General features: G+C 36.8%; 2 protein-coding genes across 2 annotated transcripts in view; one reads left to right on the top strand and one right to left on the bottom strand.

Annotated features, from left to right (window-relative positions):
* Positions 1-7,570, bottom strand: part of LOC110093605 (dual-specificity RNA methyltransferase RlmN 1) — a 15,264-nt gene extending 7,694 nt beyond the window's left edge. The window contains exons 1-7 of the mRNA XM_020818540.2: positions 7,416-7,570; positions 7,144-7,306; positions 4,685-4,795; positions 4,455-4,589; positions 4,102-4,206; positions 2,835-3,004; positions 2,647-2,746 (exon numbers count right to left, since the gene is read on the bottom strand). Of these exons, the coding sequence (XP_020674199.1) occupies positions 2,647-2,746; positions 2,835-3,004; positions 4,102-4,206; positions 4,455-4,589; positions 4,685-4,795; positions 7,144-7,306; positions 7,416-7,507 (876 nt within the window). The 5' untranslated portion in view covers positions 7,508-7,570. The remainder of the gene's footprint in view (positions 1-2,646; positions 2,747-2,834; positions 3,005-4,101; positions 4,207-4,454; positions 4,590-4,684; positions 4,796-7,143; positions 7,307-7,415) is intronic.
* Positions 7,571-10,378: 2,808 nt separating this feature from the next.
* Positions 10,379-11,325, top strand: LOC110093597. The gene is made up of 2 exons (XM_020818528.2): positions 10,379-10,602; positions 10,723-11,325. Exon 2 carries the CDS (start codon positions 10,726-10,728, stop codon positions 11,146-11,148), a length of 423 nt encoding a protein of 140 aa, XP_020674187.1. The 5' UTR covers positions 10,379-10,602; positions 10,723-10,725; the 3' UTR covers positions 11,149-11,325.
* The last annotated feature ends 6,177 nt before the right edge of the window (positions 11,326-17,502 follow it).

Raw genomic sequence — 17,502 nt, 5'->3', positions numbered from 1 at the left:
ACTTGGGACGAAGACGGCTTCACCGACATCCTACGATCCACCTTCTTCGACGTGAATCTGGAGATTGACTACACCGTTGAAGACTACTTGGAGAGGATCCTAGACACTTTGGTGGAAGCTATTGACGAGCACTTCGAAGGCATCGAGTGGAGGATCTCCACCTCTCCCTAATGAAGGTTTCTCTTTTCCCTTGCATCTTATTCCTTTTAGTCTAAACTTTCCTGGGTTTGATTGCAGTCACGACGGACTCTTCCACCTTGCTCTTGCTTAAGCTTAGTAATCGTAGGAATTGAGAGAACCTCGATGCATCCTAATTCTCATTGTTAGACTAGGGATTATTTTGAAGACTATTACTGTTTGTTGTGTTATTTTTCTTATTTATTTTGGAAGCTTCAAAGCTCTCAGCATGTGATGGGATAAAGGCCGGATAACCCCTGATTATTTTATTTCGTTGTTCGAATTTGCCCGTAACTTTATTCTTGAATTATTCTAATCATAAGTTGTACAAATCCAAGTGAATTAAGCATTGCATACGTAGTTCTGCATCAAGTAAGCAGTTACAAATCAAAAGCTTAGGCAAGTTAAGATAGATATAAAATTATCACAGAAAAAACAAATATGTAGTAATATAATCTCATGGTTAATATTTAGAGAGTTCACTATGAGTTACCATGCTCACTCACACTCAAAGTACGGCTTAGCGGAGAAAGGTCTTCAGCACACCGAACGATGCCACGAGGACGGTCGCAACGCCAATGGTCTTAATCCACGGAAAGGTCGACGGTGGTGGAGAGGTAGCCACGAACGGAAAAGGAGTAGATCTCCTAACGAGATGCCAAGGCGTCTTAGGCTTTTAAAGATCAATCGTATGCGCTAAGCAGTAGAGGATGCGCTTGACGTATCTTTCCACTGTCTCGTCGTACTCCTAATCGGGGTCGTAGAAAGGAGAGAGAAGAATGTCAATCTCCCCACGATCGTTGTAGGCGAAACCGTGATCAACCTCGGGATCGGCCATGCGTCATTGACATGAGATGGTGAGGGAGAGCACGAGGGAGTAGGCAAAGAGAGCAAGGGATGAAGGAGAGAGGTGGCGGCTTGAATAGAAAGCAGGGAGAGGGGCCGGTGGCTCCAAGGGGAAGGGGACTAGGGTTTGAAATTAGATTTCAGTAAATCTGAAATTTATTTCAGATTTAATTAGTTTGGAGGGAATCAAATTGAAAATTGAATTCAAATTCAATTTGGGTTGAGGCCTCAATAGGAAAGACAATGGGGAAGCCCATTAATGGGGGCCGGCGGGTTCAAGAGAGAGGGGGAAGGTTTAAATTCCAAACTTGAAATTAATTTCAGGAATTGAAATGAAATTGGGGAGAAATTAATTTGAAATTTGATTTCAAATTAAGGGGTCATTAATGCCTTGATTGGGGAATTAATGGGAGAAGGCCAAGCATGAGGCCGGCGGCTTGGAGAGAGGGGAAAAAGGGATTAGGGAGGATTTGTGCTCTTTCCAATCAAGAAATGACAACGAGGCGGGGAAATAATGACTCTGCCAAAATTGAATTTCAAATAGATTCAAATTTAGAAATTTTCCTTATTTAGATTTCGCAAATAAAGAAAGTTTTTGAAATTTGAAATTCAAAACTCATAAAGTCCCTCTTTAATGCTAGAGCCAAATTAGGAAACCATTATGTTGATTGAAATCATCATAATGGTTGGTGAAGGAGGAGGTGGCCGGCGGTCAAAGGAGGAGGAGTTTCTGTCGGGTGGAGGTGGGCTTGGGTGGTGGTTGGACAGGTGGTGGAGCTAGGGAGGTTGGTAGGTAGATGTGGGAAAAAACAAACGGCGGAGAAGAAGACAAAATGACAAAATAAAATGAAGCCACGAGTCGCGGATTCTTTCAACGACTGGTGGGTAATGCACTCGCTCTCCTTGAGCTCAATCATCCTTCTCTAGCCCTCATGCAAGAAGAAGAAGAAGAAACCAAATTTCATTAATCAATCATCATCTAATACAAAAGAGAATGGCCATATATATAGGGCTCACAATGACAAATAAACAAAAGGCAAGAATGTCCCTCGGGCTACAATAGTGACCAACTACCCATAAGGGCAAAAACGGAAATAATAATGACTAATACATAAAATTCATCAAAAGTAAATACTCTCATCGTGGCCATCGATCTCCTATGTCGCCTCTGATAGACGCGTTTAAACCTCGTATCGATGTCCCCATCAATATCTTGTTGTGAAATAATATTACAATTATAAACAAGATAAAAAAAAAAATCACTAGTGATAGGTATTATCCCGAGATTCATTTATGAATTAGTTGAGATAGATTCATGTTATTGTCCGCTCAAACGCATTAATTATGCTATACAGTTGTATCAGAATAAACTGACAACTTAGCATAACATGAACTATCAACCATTGTCTTAACCCTAAAATGTGCTACATCAACTCTATCCAATGAAATGAGTAAACTAGCACATGAAACATAATGTAGAAAACATAAAATTTTAAAATATAGTCCTAGCAATCAATGCTGTATTAGGGTTTTTCAAAGTTCTACCTATATTTAATGAAGACAATTTCAACAGCTTACGAAACTATCTTCTATTTAATTGTGGAGACGAAAATTAATACTAACCACTTCAAGTGTCTGCAACAATTTGCCAAGCTGGTGCGCATGCTGCTCAAGATCATTTATACCATCAAGCATGATGTACTCGATGAAAATTTTCCGTTGACTGGATGAAATCACCAGTAATGAAATTTGACCAAAAATGTTACGCATGCATTGCAAAGGACATGGAAATACCATATTTCAGAACTAACCTCTTTTCTTGATAGGCATGCAGAGCTTCCATAAGCCTTCCAAGAGGAAAAGCTCTTGCAGAAGGCATTATCTGACACCGGATATCCTGGTCAGGTGCATGCAGTGATACAGCAAGGTTGACATTCGGAAGAGTGTCATGAAACTTGTTGATGGCATGTATGATCCCAACCTGCAAATTTTATTCCAAAATATCACATGTAATGTTAAACATAAGAAATATTTAAACTAGTTTTGTTTTATCAGATAAAGTGCATTCAAACATTTATGTCAGCTTGTTTCATGGCAAAATCAGATATTTGAGTTAGCTATATCCGTTAATATAAGTAGTAAATCATATATTTTTGGGTAAAACTTATTCATCTCTAACATAAACTGAACTTACAAATAAATAATCATCATTAGCCTTATCCCAACTATATCTGTTTGGCTTTAATCATCTTTCTCTATCTGTTCATTTTGTTCATGTTGCATGAGGTGCAAATTCTATTTAATGCATTTTTTTTGTATGACTTCAATCCACATTACCTTTAAGCTAAGCATTCATCCTATTTGCTTCTTTGAAAAATGCAGCCTAGTTCAAAAGAAATGGGAATAAAATCTAGGGCTTAAAGGTACTAATTACAAAAGTACCCTTGATTTTTTGATACAATCCTAACAATAAAGTTGCATCCATTCACCACCTACTCCCTTATATCACCCAAGAACCCTAGAAGCTTATTGACAAGCAAGTTGCAGCAAAGCGACAAAGCAACCAATAGGAAGAGCTTCCTTGGGACATAGAAGTCAAGAAGAAACCTTTATCTACATGCTTGAGTCATAAAAAAAAAGTTGGTGTTCAGCACTAAACCTTTACTACTGTTTGTTTCTCTACCAATGGCTTTACAACCAACCACCGTCTAAGCTCCAGTCCTACAAACCAACCAAGCTTCCACTCTCAAATACTCTAACTAAGCCATAAACCAACAAAATTGCTTTCCCCCGATTTAAAAGGTTAGAATGAACAAACCTTGAGCCTCACCTACTGCCACTAATAAATTTTAATCACGCACAACTACCGCAAAATAAAAAATGAAGCACTATAGATATACTACTGCCAGTGTGCAGGACAGAGAAGCATTGCAATCACCAAATCAGCATTAAAGAGTTCAAAGAGGGAAAGATCATGCAAGTAAAGATATGCAAATGATAAATTTACTCCTTTAACTTGAATGAAAAAGCCATTCTACAGGCACATTTTAGAGATTGAAGCTAGTTCATAATACCTACAGTTGACACAGTAATTCTTTTAGGTGATAGCTGAAATGGGGATCCCATCATGATCTGGATAGCTTCCACTACTGCGGTAAAGTTGTTTAATGGCTCCCCCATTCCCTGGTTACATTGAAATAATTTGAGTTAAGCCAGTGAAAACCTTCCACAAGATATTCCGCAAGTCTTCTAATTTTAGCTCTTGAAACAGATACTGGCAATTAAATAAGGAAAGTGCTGAAATAAATTGAAGAGAAATGTATTGCCAAAAAAAGAGCTTTGCACTAAAAATCAAGTGATAGACATGTCAAAATAAGTCATTTAATCCTACACCCAGCAAAAAGCATAAAACTTGATGCACAAATCTGTACCATGAAAACAACATTGCGTATATCTGAGAAGCGAGAGGCATGGACTAACTGTTCAACAATCTCTCCAGGTGACAGATTATTCTTAAAACCCATGGTCCCAGTTGCACAGAATTTACAAGCCATCTTACAGCCCACCTAAAACATAAAATAGATATGTAAAACTCATAATCAATTGATTTCATTCTGAAACCAAGTATTTATTAGTACAACGGAAGGGAAAAATATTAAACCTGTGATGAAATGCACAGGGTTGATCTTTGACAACCAGGACGACGTTTTCCATCATATTTCCCAAGTGTAGGGTCATACCGCATTATTACTGCTTCCACCAAATTTCCATTCTAACCAATAAAAACTACATGAAATAAGCTTCTTATGATTCAACTTTAAAGCCACGTAGTTTATAAAAACTCTAACAAGACTACAATATTTATTAGAATTCATATGCATCAATTAACTACGTAGTGGGGACAAAGGCTTGATGTTGTTGTTGTAGTTTTATGCATCAATTAACTAGTGATTGAACATTCCATGTGAGCACCTCAATTTAACCACATGAGATACGGAGCTAGAACAATAGTTAGTTTGCCTTCATTATAACTTGGTTATTATAAGTTCAAATCACAAAATGCCATTTCAAACAGATTAAGTTTGCCTATATCAAACTCTTGCCAAACCTTACATTGGTGAGAGACTTCAGCACTTAGCATTCAGTTTAAATGAACCATGGTCTTAACAATTTTATTCATTAAACATCAATTAGAGGATAAATCAAACTGAAAACATAGCGCATAAATGTTGATAATACAATTAACTGAATGCATTCCAGACCTTGGGTTCAAGGAAAGCACACATCCAGTATTAGGCGGCAGAAGGGCTTGAACAAGTGGATTTCAGCATTGTACAATCTTTGTAACAGATTTATCATTGTCAAATCACCATTAAACTAAGGAAATGTGTATCTGCCTCGTTGTAGTCTCAAGCTGTTGATGCTTTTCCTTGCATACATTGACAATGCATGGACATTAAACATATAGCATATAGAAAGCATCACATCCTGCTAACTTTAAAATTGGTACTACACCTAAAAGATGACACCAATGAAATCAAATAGATCCATAATTTCAAGAGAAATTTGATCAGCTTTCACTATTTCAGTATACTTCATTCAAATCTTAGGGTCAGTAGTTGTAGTTGATTAAATGGAAGATCCAAATCAGTTTGTTGCACCTTGAGGAAATCTTGTAACATGGAGGAGTGAGAACTTGATTGTGATTGTAATATCAAATGCTTAAGCCAAATTTATAGCCATGGCCCAAGGACGTGTGAACTTCTATGGTTAAAGTTAATCCTTGATGAACTTAAATCAAGAGTGAATGACCTACTAAACTCTATTGTGCAAGTAATTATGCCATCAATTTTGCCAACAATCCAAACACATCGAAGTAGATAAAAATTTCAAAAAGGAAAAATAGGGCAGGGTCTAAAGCAACACTCCTTACAAATCATCGAGTAATCAACTAGCTGATGTCATAACCAAAGGATTCCTACTTCAGGATTTCAAGATATTACAAGCAAGTTGGGAATGAACAATATCTATTCAGTAGCTTGAGGAGTGTTGAAAATTTTGAAACTAGCATCCAGATTTTCCCTTCCTAAAATAACTAAATCTGGGATGTACGACTCTAAATTATTATTATTTGTTTGCATTTAATTGCTCTCTCTTTAGGGCTCTCCAAGTATAGAATTCTTATATTTTTCCAGATTGATTGATTGATCAAATCCTTTTAAATATAGATCACCTCCATGTATGACTATGTCAAATTATTACTGCATTAAATAACAAATACAATGAATCATCTTTCCATAGTTTTATTTTCTTTAAAAAAAAAGCAGAATAATGTAGAATAAATGATAACAAATATGAACAACGTGATTCTTGCTAGAAACCTATAAGCAAAACTGCTTCTTGAGCAAGATTTTGACAAAAAAATGCATTGAGAAACCAACTGTATTTTTTTTCCATCAAGTCAATTGATCAAACAAATCCAGTACGTCAATTACTCGAACCATGATTGACAAATTTAAACAGGTAATGTTCAACTCAAATAATGACATATTATGAGGATAATTAATATGATTCAAAATTTAAACAACAAAGCCTCCAACATTTCAGACTCCATAAACATAATTCATAACAAGCAAAGAAAAAAAGCAGGAGAAAAATAATTCTTTATACTGGTTTTGCCGTAAAGAATCATTAAAAAAGCATTCCAAGGTGAAAGCCAAACATGAAGCTTATGATTTTTGCAACAATAACATCAATTAGCTAATATTCAAATCTGGATTCACGATCACAGGATAAGCACCCCAATCTTTAAGGTTAAAAGCGTTTTTACCACAAGTCTACAACAGCAAGAAATCCTGATTGACACAATCGGGCAATGCATACCTAACTATAGTCTCAATTACCATTAAAAATTTTTAGATGTGCTTAGGATAATGGTGTGTATGAATCACTCGTCAAACTAAAACGACATTAACGATACGGCAAGCTCCAACGAATATGCAAGCATTCCCAATTCTCAGATGCAAAGGCAAAGTAAAAAAAAAGACCAGCTATTTAAATTAGATAAATAGAAGACCCAGTAATCAAACGATGTCTGGTTTACGGGGGAAAGAGGAACACCTGGAGACGGATAAGCAGCTTGGTAGTAAGACCGTCCTTGGACTTCGCGGCCGACGTGAGGGACGATGTCATCGCTTTGAATTTAGACCTAAGGATGGGGTAAGCTGCCGCTGGGAGTGAAGGGATCTCATCAAGCTCGCTGGTAGGCTTCTGGCGAACATGCCTGGAGAAAACACCAGGCAAAACAAAACCCTAGTTTAGGGACCACAAAAAACTACCCACCATTACAATCTGACCTTAGAGAGAGAGAAAGGGATTGAGGGACCGATTACTTCCAGATGATGGGGATGAACTGTGAGCTTATCCCAGCATTCTCGAATTCGTTTCTCAGAGCTACGGCATCGAAAACGGAGCGAAACGCCATATCGGAGATCGCCAAGATTTCTCCGTAGTGATTATTACGTAATAAGTTCGACTCCGGAGAGATTACTAATTAAGGTATTTTAGAGGGAACTTTTATTACCGGACGTAGATCGGTCATAGGATTGTTACTTCATTTTTGTTAGGTATTTGGTGGGTATTATTTGATAATAACGAAGAATATTATTTTGGGAAGACTAATGCCGATTAATACCGAATTTTTTTCTAGAAAAAACTCGATATTTTTTGGTAATACTCGGTATTGCTCGGTATTACTCGATATTGTCTTCACATAATGATATTTCTCGTTATTATTGGTATTGCTCGGTATTTGCTCGGTATTTCTCATTTTGTGCCTGCGATCTTAGTGCCGGCCGAACGTAGCTCTACGTACGTTCACCGGACCAAATAAAAGTTCCTTTTAGAGGTCAATCAGCAAAAGAATCGTTTGGAGACTAATTAAAATGAGTTATGTCAGTAGTATGAGTCATGGTACCGATTAGTTTTAATTCGTTGTATCAAGCATAGGGTGACGTGATGCATTTTAGTTGGTCTCCGAACGGCTTTCGACATCCGCACAAAATAACTTTTCCAATCAAGGCGATGCACCATGTCATTGGATATACATATGATATAATACATCTTACTTGATCTACGAATGACATCTAGTGACCGCAAGTAATAATTTCAACTCCGTAGTAAAAGATTGAGTTTAATGGGTTGAAATTAGTTATAATTTAGCTCCGGACCAGTCAGTCCAATTCTATTCGATTTGGGGTAAGGATAGCAATAAACTCTAAAATAAAATTTAGCTATTAATCAATATTTTTTGTGAAGAATTCTTATAAAATTACTATAATTTTATTATTTTTTGGGGTTGTTGCATCTAAATTGCTTGACATAATAATATGCTTAAGGTCAGATTAAAATGAACCCACACAACTTAAACAATTTTCATGTCAAATCAGGTCGGGGTTCAAGTTAGGTTGAACAAGGTTTGAGTTGGGATTTTTTAGCCGTTTAATAAATATGTTGGGTTATAGTCAACTATATTCGTTTTGGGTCATTCGGTCCATGGCAAAGTTTCTATCTTTGCCGTCGACTATAATTTCAAGATTAGTGATTTTATATGTTTAATTATTTAGGGTTTCAAATCCATCATATTCCACACTCAACATCCATCACGTAATCATTCTCATTATTCTATTTCATTTGAATACAAAATGAGTATATATACATGAAAAGATTTGAGTAGCTAAAGACTAAAGCTTCATTTGGACGACTTTCTTAGTGTTTCTTAAGATAACTTTTTAATACAAAAAATAAAATATTTGTACTAGAAAGTTGCTTTAAAAAGCAGGAAAAAAAATCATTTCAAACAAAGCCTAAGTTTAGATGATTTGATCACAAAAAAAGTTGACTTTCTAATTTTGTGACTATGCATAAATAGACCTTAAACAAATGTGTATCAAAGTATTCATGTAATGTACTGATTGCTCATATCCCTATTTAGTAAGTGAAAATTTAATGATTATCTTGTAATGGCCTCATGAAATTAAAAATAGAACATAGAGAGCTAAAATAAGATATAACATCCATCGTTGTTTAGTTTGGTTGGTAGGCGAGTACGGTTGGGAACTGCCCAACTCGTGCTTGATTCCCCTCAAGCGGCAGCGCCTCTTAAGCAAGGCCAAATCAAGTGCGGATCTAGGTCAGCTAAGGATTAGTCATACCTCTAAGCACCCTTTCAGAGATGGCAGCGGGTGAATACCTCATTAGTGGGATAAATACTTGATGTTGTCGTTGTTGATCAATACATTTTCTTCTTTTAAATTGATGAGTGTCTAAATATAAGTATTAATAATATTAATTTAAGTTACTAGGTGCAAAAAACATCATGCTATTCTTTACCCTAATTAAAGAAATAAAATAATGTCAGTATATCCCATATGATTAATATTAAGATGAGCTTAATAACTTTTTATTTGATCTATAAGTATAAATTAAAAAATCATTAAGCTTATTTTTAACAAACAGACAATTTTTTAATTAAAATTATGATAAATAACAAAATATTTGGCTCTTCCATTACCAACAGAGGAGCTACCATTTCCTTGAAGTGGTTAGATGCCAGTAACAATATCAACAACAACATCAAGTCTTTGTACCACTATATAGGATCGACTATATTAATCTTTTTTTTTCTCTATTTTGTTTCAGGTTAATATTCAAATTCTTATTTAAATCAAATAAAGAATGTCATTTTTAATATTTTCTAATCAAATCTTTTTAGATCTATCTCTCTCTTAAAGTAGACTAAATCTAATACATCTTCTCTTCTAACCAGGTCATCAGAATGCCGATATTTTATGTGACCAAATCATCTAAGATAATTCTCTCTAAGCTTTTTTTTTCCAGTGGATCTACTCTAACCTTTTGATGTATATACTTATTTCATATTTTATCTCCAAGGCTTCATTTGGGACAGCTTTTTTACTGTTTCTTAAAACAGTTTACTAATACAAAAAATTTAATTTTTATAATAAAAAATTATTTTTAGAAGCAAAAAAAAAAAAAAACTGTCCCAAACGAAACCTAAGAGTAAAGCCACTCATCCATTTAAGCATCCTCATCTCTCTAACACTTAGGCTCGTTTGGGACAATTTTCTTACTGTTTCATAAAATAATTTCCTAATATAAATATTTTAAAACTTATATAAAAAATTACTTTAAAAAGCAGAAAAAAATCATCTCAAATAAATCCTTAACTTGATTGAAACGGTTAGATGTCATCAATTCAGTAATTAATGCATTCCAAGAAATTTCTACAATTTCAACAACTCTTTCTTCTATAACTAAAATACAGTTTCCACATGACTACAGACTGATGCAACTTTCCGAAGTCTCTCTGCAATTTCCAGCTATAGAAATCACAATAATAAAATAGTTAAGTTTCTGAAGGCTTAGTCCACCTTCCCCGCCATTGTTGACGAGCTCAACCACGACCTCGTCATCCCCGCCGACTGCTCATTCTCAGCCGTACGCTTTCCCATCTTCAACGGCTCCTGATCGAAGCCCGACTGATCAAAGTTTTACAAGGTCAAACTCAAAACTCTTCCCCTTCTATTATTAATACCGCCTTAAGTACTCAGATTTCTCTCACAGCTAGCTTATCCATTCTTCCTAAACCTTGAATAGTTTCTATACTCTTTGATTCAGCTAATGGCTTCTAAGGAAATTGAAAGCCAAAGGGAGGGCGCTGAGATCTTCCATGGCGATGAAATTTGCAAGAGCAAGTCGATAGAATTGCTCGAAGAGCTCTGCCTTCCAAAGGGTCTGTTTCCCTTGGAAGACATTGAGGAATTCGGCTATAATCGTACTTCTGGCTTTATATGGCTGATTCAGAAGAAGAAGAAGGAACATGTGTTCAAGCAGATCAAGAGAGCCGTCTCTTACGCTCAGGAGGTGACTGCCTTTGTTGAGAAATATAAGTTGAAGAAGATGACCGGCGTTAAGACAAAGGAGCTCTTGCTATGGCTCTCTGTTGTGGAAGTCTATTTCGAGAATCCAACTTCTGAGAAACTCACCTTCAAAACTGGCACAGGACTCTCTGATAGTTTTATCGCCACTGCTTTTGAGCTGTAGAACTATCTCTATAAGAGAAAACGGTCATTACTGCATAACATTGCGTTATGAGTTATCACATTACATAATCTTAAATCGTTTTTCTTTTTTTGTTTTTCATGTGCGCGCTGCTTTGTATCAAGTTTATATGATTGCTTCTTAATGAAATTTTATTTTGCCTGCTAATCTTTCATAGAATTCTGGAATGTCGTGTTCTCCAAACTGAACTCTTCAATCAGATTAAGTAATTTGGGCCTAGCAATTATATAGGAAGAAATTTTGATGTAAAATGAGAAAAACAGAGAACATCACAATTTTGATATTGCAAGTCTACTTCCATAAGGCTTTTTTGGCGATGAGCAGTAACGACGAGTGAAGCTTCACATATGCATTGTAAGAGCCCAAACTTTCAACCATTGAGATATTGTCCGTTATGATCTAATGGCCTCATAGTTTATGTATTGTTAGTGTGATTTCCCATAAGGTTATTCACCGTAGGAGCGCTCCTATACGAGCACATTTAACTTTGGAGTTTTTAATTAAATTCCAAGCGTTACATGAAAAAGCACTTTAATAATTTAGAGTTTAACTTTATTCAACTTAAGGGGTTTCACAATCTATCCAACTTAAAATAATTGTCATATATTCAGTTTTAGATCTATTCAAACGAAAGCTTTTAGACTTTAAGGTTGACCTCCATAATTCGAGTTTACTTTCAACGCCCTCTCTAGTCTTATCAACAAGAAGAATGCATCAACAAAAAGGATACACCAAAGTATATCCTCTTGCAAAAATCATCCACAAGGCAAATAAGATTCTAGAAGCGATCTCTACAAATTCAAGTGGTGGCTTTCACCATGTAGCATTTTGTCCCATCTAAGATTCAAGAGGTGACTTTGTTCTGTATGACACGTATTTCACTCTTGCGACTGGTTCCTTATTTTGATACCATTTGTAATAACTCAAATTTATAACCATCAAGATTTTATCTGTTTTACAGCTTCATAGTTTTATACCACTATTACCCATATGCTTAACTTTAAAGTTTTAATAAATTTCAACTTTTATATAAAAAGGCACCTCAATAATTAAGAATTTTATTTCATTCAACTTAAGGGGTTTCATTTGCATGCAAAGCATTTAGAATTCTATCAAGTTGCACAAATTTCAAATACATTGAAATAAATTTGGTAGGAAATTTCAAATATCTCAAAAAGTTTCTTCATTTTTTTGTTCAGCAAAACGCCTAAAATTTAACTATGTATTTAATTTACTTCACATTACTAATAAGTATTACAACTATTAGGCAAAACGAATAGACCTTTGTGTTATAGGTAGGGGTGTCAATTTCAGGTCACAGGTCAGATTCGGGTTGAATTCGGAAATGACAGGTTCAAATGGGTCGGCCTTGACCCGGGTAGATAAACGTGCTGGATATCCGAACCCGGATCCGACTTGGCGGGTTGCTAGGTTGACCCGACCCGACACGGGTTGACCCGAAATGGGTGCGAGAGTGACCGCACTGGCGAACACGAGCGGGCGCGCATGCAAGCTCCAGCGGGCATGCAGGGGAGTGTGAGCGGGCGCGCAGGCGGCGGGCGGGGGCGCGGGGGAGCGAGAGAGGGCGCGCAGGCGACCGCCAGAAGAGAGAGAGATTAGATAGATCATTTAAATATGATTATTTCAATACGTGAAGAATAATTAAAATTATAACATATTAGAAGTTACATGATAAATTTTGCTAAAAAGTAAAATATCACAATTATTAGAAATATAAAATAAATAAAATTATTGAAGTTAGAGAGGATAAGAATAGCTTAATCAAAAGTATCATTAAAGTAATAAATAATTGAGTTCCCCTTTTGTTATGGGAGCATCTTTTTCCTTGAAGGTTAGATTATCCGACTCAAATTTGATCCAAAAATTTCGGGTTAAAGTCAATCCATTTGTCAAACGAGTCGGGTTCGGGTTGAAGAAACTGATTAGTTTAAAAAATCAGGTTGGGTTCAGGGTTGGCCTAGAAACCCGAGAATGATCCATTTTGACCCGATTAACGGGATTTGCATAAAATCCAACCCTCTTCTTTACGGCTCACCTTCCGCAGTCCCATTGAAATCGCACTCGCGAGTCAAGCCAACGTCGCCTTCCGCCTCTCCTGCCATCCTGCGGCCCATAGCCCCACTTCGCCGATTTTCCTTTATGTCATGCGGCTTCGACGAGACATTACAAACGAAACTTGCCGCTCTAGCACTCCTCCAGCCCAGCCCGCCGCTACCGGTGTCTTGAAGAACCTAATCGATGTTCCTGAGCTCCGGGAGAAGGTAATCGAGGAAAACGTTGTGATTTGGCAGATGTGGTGGTTTCACGGGCAGTGAAGTTGACATAAGTGGAGGAGAAAGCGGTATTCATTTAGGATTTGTTGGATTAGAAATAAAGATGGGTTGGCGGGTCATGTAGGCTTGACTCGGGTCCGAAGCAGGTCGGGTTTGGGTTAGAGAAAGTCACTTGACTTGTGTCGGGTCAGTTCCGAGTTGGACCCGAACTCGACCCGTGACCCGATTTTGACCGCCCTAAGTTGGATTTCAGCCTCTAAACAATTAACAAATTAAAATAAATAAAATAAAAATAAAAATAAATAAATAATAAAAAATTAACAAGTTCAAAGAAATTTATAAATATTTAACCACTCTTTCTTATTTTACTAAAAAAATAGTTTCCACATGACCTTGAACTGATGCAGCTTTCGTGAGTCCTTCCTCCAATTACCAAGCTATAGAAATCACAATTGTTAAAGGCAGACATCTCCAACCGAACACTAAACGAGTGTATGGAGTCGTTCCATCGCTCCAACCGAATGCTAAAATTTCCGCCATTTAATCGCAGGTGAACGTCGCACTGTTCATTCACGCCATTTTTTGCTCTCAACCGGAAAAACGAGCGAAAGGGAGAGCGATCGTTACCTTCTCAAAAACACCTAAAATGAAGTTCGATTGGAGCATCACCGCGTCATTTTGGAGTTCTGCTTTACTTTGCCGTGAAGAATGAAGTTTTCGGTTGGAGATGCCCTTAGTTCACTTCCCCGCCATTATTGACGAGCTCTACCTTGACCACGTCTCCCACGCCGACTTACGTACGTTATCCCATCTTCAACGGCTCGTGATAGAAGCTTAAATGGTCAATGTTTTACGAGGTCAAACTCTACTCTTCCCCATCCATTATTAAAACCCCCACAGGCAGTCGGATTTCTCTCACAGCTAGCTCATCCATCCTTTCTTGAGCCATAAAGAGTTCCTACATTCCTTAATCAAGCTAATGGCTTCTCAGGCAATCGAAAGCCAACGGGAGGGCGCCGAAATCTTCCACGGCGATGAAATCTGCAGGAAGAAGTCGATCGAACTGCTCTAAGAGCTCTGCCTTCCAAAGGGTCTGTTTCCCTTGGAAGACATTGAGGAATTCGGGTATAACCGCGCTTCTGGCTTCATATGGCTGATCCAAAAGAAGAAGAAAGATCATGTGTTCAAGCAGATCAAGAGAGCCGTGTCTTATGCTGCGGAGGTGACTGCCTTCGTTGAGAAATATAAGCTGAAGAAGATGACTGGTGTTAAGACAAAGGAGCTCCTGTTATGGCTCTCTGTTGTGGAAGTATACTTCGAAAATCCCACATCTGAGAAACTCTGCTGTGGGAGCAACAAAAACAAAGACACAGAGAAAGCAAAGAAACCAATGGAACAGTAAATTGCTTGAGCAATATTTCTATATCATAAAAGCTGCTTCCTCTCTGATAGCTTCATTGCTTCTGCTTTCGAGCTGTAGAGGCAGAGCTGTCTATGTAGGAGAAGACAAGTCATTAATGCATCGCCTTATGATAGTCTGTCTTTATTCTTATTTTTCTTTTTTCATGTGATGCTCTTTATCAGTTATCTATGATTGTAGTTTCGTGCTTCAAAATGAAATATTATTTTGCTTCCTAATCTGGCAAGGACTGTAAAAAATGTCGATTATGCAATTTTTTTATTTTTTTTTGCAAGTTATTCCAACGTCCAAAAGGAGACTTAGAACATATAAAACACTAATAATGACCTGTTTCATTGTCTATTTAGCTAAACAAAATGAAAAGCCGAGGGCAGGTGCTTTAGCAGCCCCAACATATCGACTTACATATCGTCTTCTTCCTGTTTCGCTATTTTCTCATTTACTGCATCACTCATTTTACCTATTCATCTCTCGTTTGATAGTGCTTTATTCATTGTTAAGGGACTTTATAATCATGGTTGGTGCACGACTTCCCAATCTTGATAAGACCAACAGTTTGAAAGATTTGTATTGTCCACACATGTTGGCCATGGGGCTTCATGTACTATTTTTAAGAAAATTTTCTACTTAGAACGTTTAAAAATATACTTTTTTTAATAATTAATTTACAACCACTTTAACAAAAATCTTTAACAGTCCCAAACAAATCTTTTGTTGTAGTCAATATATATGTCCATTTGTAGTCAACATTTTTGTGATTTAAGTGAGGTGGCATAAGCGAGTACTTTAGTTGAATTTAAGTTGGATGGTCGAAATGGAGGAATACATCGGACTTATTGTGTGATAGAAAAGTCCCTCTCCAAAATTAAGGGAAAGTTCCATAAGATGGTAATGAGACATGTAATGATTTTTGGTGTAGAATGTTGACCATTAAAAGAGAAGCATAATATTAAGTTAAGTGTTATCGAGATGAGGATGCTTAGGTGGACGAGTGGCTTTACTCGCAGGGACATGATATGAAATGGGCATATACGTGAAAAGGTTAAAGTAGCTCCAGTGGATGATAAGATTAGAGAGAGTCACCTTAGATGATTTGGTCACATAAAATGGAGGCCTTTCAATGACCCGATTAGGAAAGTAGATGTATTAGACATGACTTATGTTAAGAAAGGTTTATGTAGTCCTAAAAAAACTTGGTTAGAAAATATTAGAAATGACATTTCTTTATTAGATTTAGTTGAGAATTTGACTATTAACTTGTTGTTGTTGTGTATTGTGGGAGATTTTGTGAGTCCCTTAGACCAAGTTATCTAATTATTGACCATCAGGTTAGACTCAACTTTTTTGGAAACTTGAAATTTAGATTTGAACGATGTTGGCTTGGCGAGTTTCAAATTATAGACAATTTAAGTTGTTTCATAATAGATATTATTCTCATCGTTGATCTGATTCTCATAAATAACTTGACTATCTTGACGTAGATGAGTATGGGTGTACATCAATGCCATATCAAAGAGGCTTAGTGATGCGGCAACTAACGTGCACAGGAGAAAAAATCACAAGAAGCAGAGAAACAAAAACACAAAGAAAAGTTCTAAGAGGCTTCTATATTTGTTCATATCCTTCTTTGTGTAAAAACAAAAGTATATATGACGAATCAGTAGCTTTTCCTATATACTAAAACTGGGGTAGCATAAACTAAGGAAAAAAGGTACGACTAAAAACAAAAATAGGATAAAAACGGTTAGCTAAAAGTTGGTAGTGGTTCCGCCCCATGTGTAGTACGCGTCAGGCATCCCTCATCATATGTAGCCTGCATCAGGTCTCCCCTGCTTCAGAAGAACTCATCTTTGATGAGATTGTTGTGGAAATTTCATTATCTGATGGATGGTCTGGGTAGATTTCAACAATATTAAATGTGGCAGATGTGGAGATATCTTTAGGGAGATCAATGATATATGCATTATTATTGGTCTTATGCGCAGCACTGGAAACGGGCTGCAATTTTTTTGGATTAAGTTTAGGACAAGGCGCGCATGGAAATCGGTCCCTACGGTACCTGAGCATAACTAGTTCGCCTGGTTTAAATTTGGCATGCCTACAATGTTTGTCTTTACTTGCCTTGTACTTAGAATTGCTGTCAATTAACTTATCTTTAACATCCTTAAGAATGTTGGTGAATTGTTCGACATTTTGAGATGGAACATTACTTTTGCATTTGGGCAGGATGGCTAAGTCAACAATGTGGTTCGACATCTTGGTGTACATAATCCTGAATGGACATTGGCCCGTAGAGCGATTGGGCATAGAATTAAAACTTAAAAGCAAATTCTATTTGTCCAAGGAATTCTTCCCATTATTTTAGATGGTTTTGAACAAGGCACCTGAACATGCTGGCAAGTGTTCTATTAATAACTTCTATTTGGCCATCCGTTTGAGGATGATAAGCGGAGCTTAACTTCATATCAATTTGGAAACTCTTCTAAAGTTCTCGCCAAAAGTGGCTAACGAACTTAACATCCCTGTATGAGGTAAGATTACGGGGAATATTCCCATGCAAAAGAACTATCTCTTTAAAGAAAAGCTTGGCAACATGAAGGGCATCAAAGTTTTTTTTTTGTA

The sequence above is a fragment of the Dendrobium catenatum genome, unplaced genomic scaffold (assembly GCF_001605985.2).
Source record: "Dendrobium catenatum unplaced genomic scaffold, ASM160598v2 fragScaff_scaffold_211, whole genome shotgun sequence".
NCBI classification, from domain to species: domain Eukaryota; kingdom Viridiplantae; phylum Streptophyta; class Magnoliopsida; order Asparagales; family Orchidaceae; genus Dendrobium; species Dendrobium catenatum.
The sequence above is the reverse complement of the archived record's forward strand: the minus strand, read 5'-3'. Positions and strand labels throughout refer to the sequence as shown.

Bases quoted from the DNA above. Each gene is read 5' to 3' on its own strand.
- LOC110093597 (XM_020818528.2), top strand. From the start codon at position 10,726: ATGGCTTCTAAGGAAATTGAAAGCCAAAGGGAGGGCGCTGAGATCTTC.